Source organism: Bidens hawaiensis, unplaced genomic scaffold (assembly GCF_021521415.1).
Source record: "Bidens hawaiensis isolate Kalapana, Puna unplaced genomic scaffold, B.hawaiensis_p1.1 tig00008933_1, whole genome shotgun sequence".
Classification (NCBI taxonomy): Eukaryota; Viridiplantae; Streptophyta; class Magnoliopsida; order Asterales; family Asteraceae; genus Bidens; species Bidens hawaiensis.
In genome coordinates, this window is record NW_027491648.1 from 421842 (window position 1) to 429306 (window position 7465).

Genomic DNA, 7465 nt, shown 5'->3' on the forward strand with positions numbered 1-7465 from the left:
TGTGTAACCCGGTTTAAATAGACTAACCTAACTTGCTAGACAAGACATTACCAATTATGATTACAAAACAATTACCAAAAATAACCAACTATGACCGACTTGTCAATATTGACCCCTCAAGTTCACTGACTTGTGACTTTGAGTTTGAAATTACATCCAACAAATCGGTACATCGCAATAACTTGGAGCTCATAAAAACAAGTACTGGGTTTGTCTTCTACCGAAGCAGAGTAGGTATTTTTCTGCTAATGAGAGACTGCTAGTCAAGAAGTGAAAACTGTTGGCTGATCTTAATCATGAACATAAGGTGGCTACAAACATTTGTTGGGATAATAAAAACATCAAGACAACACTTTGTTCGGGTTACAAATTGAAACCATACATATTATTCAAACCACATGATAAAAATGATAGCAATTCTCTAGGATTTAGGTTCAAAAAGTAACGCAACTTGATGGTTTAAATGCAAATCGTCAGGCGAGCCAAACATATCTCCGCGCTCATATGTAAATTGCCCCATCCTAGCAAGGTTCGACGCACAATCCATAAACATCTGCAAAGCCGGAGATTTACAAGCCATTCGTTCTTTAGTTATTTTCTTATATGACTCTATGACTAAGCTCTTTATATATTCCTTGGCTTTCTCTTCAGAAAGACCTTTTTCATGCATGTAGCATTGGACTGCTTTTGGAATATCACCTCTTGCAACCTCAGCCTAATAATAACAAAAGATATATAGATGATACAATTATATACATGTGCATTTATTTTTTAGGCAAGCGGCTCTAATGAACTAGTTATAGAAAGATATGTTTCGTTACATGTGTGGTTCCGAGGTCATCACCAACTCGTAGAATCACAGCGGACCACTTCATTACATTCTTCAACTCCTCTCCAATGCTAACATTTGAATCCAAGAAATAAGGACACGCAATTGACACGGGGAGCCCCACAGTGGTGCATGCGTTGTTCAAGTACTCCTCAAATGTTGGCGTATATCCACTGTTGAACCATCTTGCCTCCATCAGGTTTGCTTCACAGTAATCAATCCACTGCGATATGTAAATGTGGCACCGTTTAATCATGGATGGTAAATTCACTTGGAAAAACTATATTACCAATTGTTGAACATAAGGTACGGCATAGGATCCTTCGTTTATAAAGGCGTGATATCCCATCTCATTGACGGTGTTGTTGAGTCCAAGGAAGCATATCTTCATGTATTCTGGAAGTCCTTCGACTGCATTCAAGTCCCATCTGATCCAATTTAACTATACATTTAGAATGTCACAAAAATAATTTAATGACCGATATCATAATGTAAGGCCCCGAACCCGGTAGCCTTACTTTAGCATCGGATTTACTCATAAACACAGTTCTTACAAATCAGAGTTCATTAAAACTTTCGCGGAATATAAAAACTTTCATGAAACGTTACAGCAATCCAAAACTTGCCTTAATTAAACATTCTTGTCTTTCAAAATAAACGTCAATTACATTAAAACATCTTGAGTCTTCAGATGCCAGTCTCCTATTCGCCCACCGTGTGCCCGCTCAAGCTAGCTGTCTCATTCTACTCACCTGCGTGCATACTAAAAGTCAGCTACGCTGAGTGAGTTCTAGTTAATTGGACGCCATACAATACATACACATACATACATATCCGAAGATACATATCCATACTTAACTAGTTACCCTTCTGTTCTACATACATACTTACTACCATACATACATACATATCTACAATCACTAACCTCAGTCTACCGAGAGTACGTTCATAGTCCGCCGTCTATACCTGTACTCAAGGTCGTGAACACGTAAAAGGTCCGCAGTCCTTACCTATGTTCACCGTTTAGGGTACGTGCAAGGTCCGCAGTCCTTCCCTATACCATCCTACATCCACAACACGTACAAGGTCCACAGTCCTTCCCTATGTTGCAACCTAATTCATAGCACGTACGAGGTCCGCAGTCCTCCCCTATGCTACCACAACACAAATACAGCACGTATAAGGTCCACAGTCCTTTCCTATGCTGATGCCTATCTGAAGTACGTATAAGGTCCACAGTCCTTAACTACGTTCTCATCTATCATCTATAACACGTATAAGGCCCACCGTCCCTATCTACGTTTACATCTATCATCTACATTACGTATAAGGCCCGCAGTCCTTAACTACGCCATCACCAGCCGAGTCTATGTCCGAGAGAAGCTAGAGGGATTTGCCATCCTAACTTACTATGTCGAACGTAGAACTCACATACCATTCGTGTACCTGTATACACATACTTCACATATACAATAATTACATTATAGCATAAGAACACTTTAGGCGTTCTTTACATCATTCATTTAACAACCATACCCCTTGTCGATACGTGCAATATCCGAAGATCGTTCACGCCCCGACAAGTATTCATTTGTAATGTTCATACATCTTCGATATATAATATTCGTACCTTTATTTTTAACCTGACAGTACGCGCAATATCCGAAGATCGTTCGCGTACCGACAAGCAATCATTCATATCCATCACATATATCACATATGGCATACACTTATCACTTAGGATAAATGTATTAACAAACACATCGAGTATGCACACAGCCCCGAAAACATAACAAGGAATGGGGCTAGAAACTCACCTGAATCCTGTTACGCCCTCCGTTAATAGTTATTCCCTTCTTGAGCTGTGCACGGCTAACTGTATAATATTTACACGTATCAATTAACTACTACTACTCATGTTGTATTTCTATCTTTATATGACCTACAACGAACGGGGGTCCGGGGACAGCGCCCCTGGCAGCGGGGTCTAGGGGCGGCAGCCCCTAGCAGGGTCCAAGGGGCAGAGCCCCTGGCTGGGGTCGAGCTGCCAGGTCAGCTTGGAAAGATTTTATTTACATTAACTGTCTTAACACATTTTCCATTAGGTTTTTAATTTATTTTCTAATCGAACTTGACTTTAGGCGAAGTTAAACCTCAGGCGAACTTAGCTTTAGGCGAAGTTAAGCCTTAAGCGAACTTAGCTTTAGGCGAAGTTAAACCTTAGGCGAACTTAGCTTTAGGCGAAGTTAAACCTTAGGCGAACTTAGCTTTAGGCGAAGTTAAACCTTAGGCGAACTTAGCTTTAGGCGAAGTTAAACCTTAAGCGAACTTAGCTTTAGGCGAAGTTATCAGTTAGGCGAACTTGGCCGTAGGCGAAGTTATGCTTTTGAAGGCGAAGTTAAGCTTTGAAGGCGAAGTTAAGCTTTTGCAGGCGAAGTTACCCAGTTCGCAGGCGAAGTTGCCCAGTCCGCTACGGGTTTGGTTTTTATCACGCATTTTGGCGATTTTAATACCCTTGTTATGGTTCGGCATCACCCCCTAACGTTCCCTAACCATTTCGTTCGTATATATATCCCGTATATACTATAAAGCTTGGATCTTTAAGCTTAAGGACATTCAATAAAACATAAACTTTAAAGGTCAAGAACATACCTTTTGTGCTCGTTTGGATCTCGTTTAACTTGTTTAATCACAACTAATCGTTTACTCTATCTCGGATCTTGCTCGTTTCTCTCCCTCGTCCGCCGGCCGTATATGGCGGTGTGTGGTGTGGTGTGTTTTGGAGTGTGTAGAGATTATGATGGAAATGAAATGAGGGTTTAGGGTTTCAGGTTGGTTTAGGGGTTATTTATATCCCTTAAAGCCCATGGACCTAGAGCCCATTCTTATTTAACCCATCTCAATTAATCTAAATCCATGATCCGTTCTTTACTCGATATTAATTAATTAATAACGCGAAATCACTAAACGTAACTTTCTTTATTCAACATCATAAATTTTAGGATGTTACACATAACTAGAAAGCGTACGTAGCACCAACCTTCTCACAACTTCGGTGAATTGTTCAAGTTCATCCAAGGTCCCATACACGTCATATACATCGTCTATAACATTTACCATCGATATAACCTTTGTGACGTTTCTCCTTATGTCACCAAATTCTGGTTCGTGGTTCACACCAACCGACCACATAAAACTCTCCACCAACCTGTCTCGACCAAATTTAAGCTTCTGGTTCCATGCTAGACCAGCCCACCATCTATGTCAAGTGTGTGAATTTGTGAGAGTAGGGTAAGATAGAGATCAATAATCGAGTCACAACAAACACTTATTCATTAGACCATATAAATGAAATTTCACCGGTTTGTTTGTTTTTTGTTTCTGTTTTATTTCCACAAATCGAACCCAAATTCAGATACAACCCAAAAAATATAAAGAAATATTGTACCTTGATGTGTGCTTTAGATCTTGTTGATGAATTTCTTGCAACATGTTGTAATCCAATTGTGCAAACTCAAACAATTGCGGTATCATGTTGCTTCTCCCCTTGTATGCCTCTATAAACCACATTGACTCAAACCTTAGGACCCTCCAATAAAGTGGAAGCTCCAAAGCATGGCTTACTAGCATCCTAGTACTTTCATTATCAATGTTGTTCTTCTCTAACTTCTCTTTCAGAGATTTGCTTGTGAATTCCCTAGTTTCATCCATTATATTTTCATCGTCGACCGCATAAAACGAAGCCTCGTACAAGTTAAGCAATCCTACAACGTCTTCACATACCGCGTCTTTGATGCCTCCTGATTCATCCTTGACATCCTCAAAGATTTCTTCAGAAAAAAGAACTATGTGAATAATATTATACATAATTATGGTTGAATTTTTTAACGGGTACGTAGAAGTGTAGAACATAGGCGTCACCTTGAGGGATATGATAGCCATGTTGTCTTAGGAGCCTAAAGCCAAGAGCTTTAAGGTTAAGACTCATTTTGTTCCAGTTCTCATGAGCTTCAAAGTAACAAGTGTATATCATCTTTAGCACATTGCTAATTTCATCCTTGTAATGATAAGAAATCCCAAGCCTCTGCAAATCATCGACTAGTTCGAGTGCCCTCAACGGATTTTCAGGTGAGGTTTCTTTAGAAATAATATTCCTCACATTCTCTTTCAAATTATCAGATGCTGTCTTGTCACAAGCAATTGCATGTTAATTACTGAGATCAGGAAAGAAAAGGGTCAATGTCTTCAAAATGGACATGTTTTTACCAATATTACAACCTTTGTAGATACACATAAATATAAAAAACATCATGGTATCGCATAGCCAAGTGATTCATAAACCCATGAAGCAATTGAGAACAACGTACCACACTGTTACTGCCTAGTGACTGGAGAAAATCGTCGGACCATTCTGATGGGGGATAGTGTGCGGACAGTCTAACAGCAGGTGGTGCTTCAGTGGTTTTAGCCATCATAAGAAGTTGTCTAGAATATGATTTTCTTCGAAACCCCGACATGTTTCTTCTCGGGCTGCAAAAATTAAGAGCCAGGCAAGAAATGGAAATTGAAGCCATTGTAGAATATGTGATTACATAAGAAATTCTTGGTCGTATATATAGTAGGATGGGGACACTCAGCTTGCACCACAACTAGGACAATTTATTTCCAAATCTTTGTTCATTTACGTCAAAGGGCGCGAGCTAATGAGTCACTTTTACCATTTCTGTACTTAACAAAGAAAATAACTAGGAATAATTAATTATAAGGAAGAAATCAACACTACATTAACTTTTTCTAAGATCATTAAAAAAAGAAAATTTTTCATCAACTAACTCAACTTTCAATGGTTTACAATTTTATGGATATTATTTGGTTAATGTTATAATATTAAAAATAAGTTAAACTAAATAATATTTATAATATATATAAACGAATCATCTAAATCCTATATGTCACGCTCTGGTCGCTCCCCATCTCTTAAGAAGCCATCAGACTCTTCTTGATTTTTAAATGGTAAGCTCTCATTTATTTAACCCGTTTTAACTTCATACGGGTCATAAGTCAGATAGAAATAACCCTTTATTAAACACTACCCTCACCATACATACACCATTTCCGACCTTTGTTGAATGGGTCTCACGATACGATTCTTATATACATACATATATATATATATGGGTGAGTTATTATATAATAATGGATTATCGTACATACGTACACGACCCTTATAAACCGTCGATATGAGAAACAAACATGAACCGCCAACTTTATCATAATTGATAACAACCAAAAATCAAGTTGATCAACAAATGCTCACAACTTTCTCCCTCTATTCTTTTACCAGCATGATTCTTACCGTCTACGACAAACACCTCTTCGTAAACAACCCCCGAAACCAACAACACTACTAATCATCTCCACTTCGTGCCACTGTTCGTGGCCATCATGGCCATCAGAAACACAACGTTATGCAAGACCAAGCAAGCATTCGTTTGTTTCAATCCACCTGAGGTAACCAACAGCCGAACGCCTAAACCGATTTATGTGCATAAGTGCATTATTTACGTATGCATATACACATTTAAAAGCCGCCAAATCTAATATATATACCGGATATGTGATAATGAGGTTGAAGACGAGCTATGATGTATTAGAATTAAAATCTTACATATATATATATAATCGAAACCTCTAAAAGCTCTCTGGTCGCTACGCACTCTCTCTCAAGCTATCATATTACTTCATTTGTAAATGACGGCATTTCATGTGTTTGACTCAAATTCACGGGTATGAGTCTCACTAAATCAATATTGCCTTTAAACGGGTTATACCATCCCATTAAATTAAAAATTAATCTTACAAATGATTTGGTATGCAAATCTTATAAAATTGATATCTTATCTTTTTTAAAATGATATTCTTTATAGTTAAAAAACAATGAACTTTTTCTTCTCGATTCACATGCGTGGCAGCCAAAGGTCGCTGCCTTCTACCCAAGATAAATCCCCTGTCCTCCTACCCTCCTAGGCGATTTGCCCTCTTTAAGATGTAATTAGGTGGGTCTTAATGTAATTCGGGTGGACTGCATTATAATTTAAGTTAGGGATGAGCAAAATCGGTACCGGTACCGAAATCGATATTGATTTAGGACCGTCGGTACCGAATCAGTACCAAAGTTTTAAGTTTCGGGACCGGTACGGTACGGTACCGGTATTTCCCTATTTTTTAGCTTCGGTACCGGTATAATCACCGAATATTTCGATACCGATACCAAAAATTAGTGATTTTTAGGATCGGTATTTTCGGTACCGGTAACAGTCGATACCGTATTCATCCCTAATTTAAGTCTAGCACACATGTTTAAATTGTGCATCCAATTAAATTAAAGATAGCCCACTTCAGTTTCTTTTTAATTCCTCACGTAAGCTAACATCAATCATCTTATTTTGTATTCATTTGTCTCCTACACACGATCCACACGAGATGAAAACAAACAAATGTATTAAATCTAGATAATAATTATGTCAATATTCTTTAAAATCCCACGAACTATGACTTTTAGTTTCTCTCCCTTTTATCTTTTTGTTTCTTATTTATCATCTAATTTTAAAAACTATTAAGCTCAAGTATGTAATA

At 38.2% G+C, this 7465-nt stretch overlaps 1 protein-coding gene across 1 annotated transcript; it reads right to left on the reverse strand.

Annotated features, from left to right (window-relative positions):
- Positions 1 to 795: 795 nt before the first annotated feature.
- On the reverse strand, positions 796 to 5403 carry LOC143530359 (R-linalool synthase QH1, chloroplastic-like). The gene is made up of 6 exons (XM_077025911.1): positions 5197 to 5403; positions 4751 to 5015; positions 4278 to 4659; positions 3870 to 4088; positions 1119 to 1257; positions 796 to 1052 (listed from the first exon to the last, which is right to left on the reverse strand). The coding sequence occupies exons 1-6, from the start codon at positions 5401 to 5403 to the stop codon at positions 798 to 800; spliced, it is 1467 nt and encodes a 488-aa protein (XP_076882026.1). The 3' UTR covers positions 796 to 797.
- Between the last annotated feature and the right edge of the window lie 2062 nt (positions 5404 to 7465).

Bases quoted from the DNA above. Each gene is read 5' to 3' on its own strand.
- LOC143530359 (XM_077025911.1), bottom strand. From the start codon at position 5,403: ATGGCTTCAATTTCCATTTCTTGCCTGGCTCTTAATTTTTGCAGCCCG. The intron at 4,660-4,750 runs GTGACGCCTATG...TTTTTTCTGAAG, and splicing joins TGGCTATCATATCCCTCAAG to AAATCTTTGAGGATGTCAAG. The intron at 4,089-4,277 runs GTACAATATTTC...CACTTGACATAG, and splicing joins GATCTAAAGCACACATCAAG to ATGGTGGGCTGGTCTAGCAT.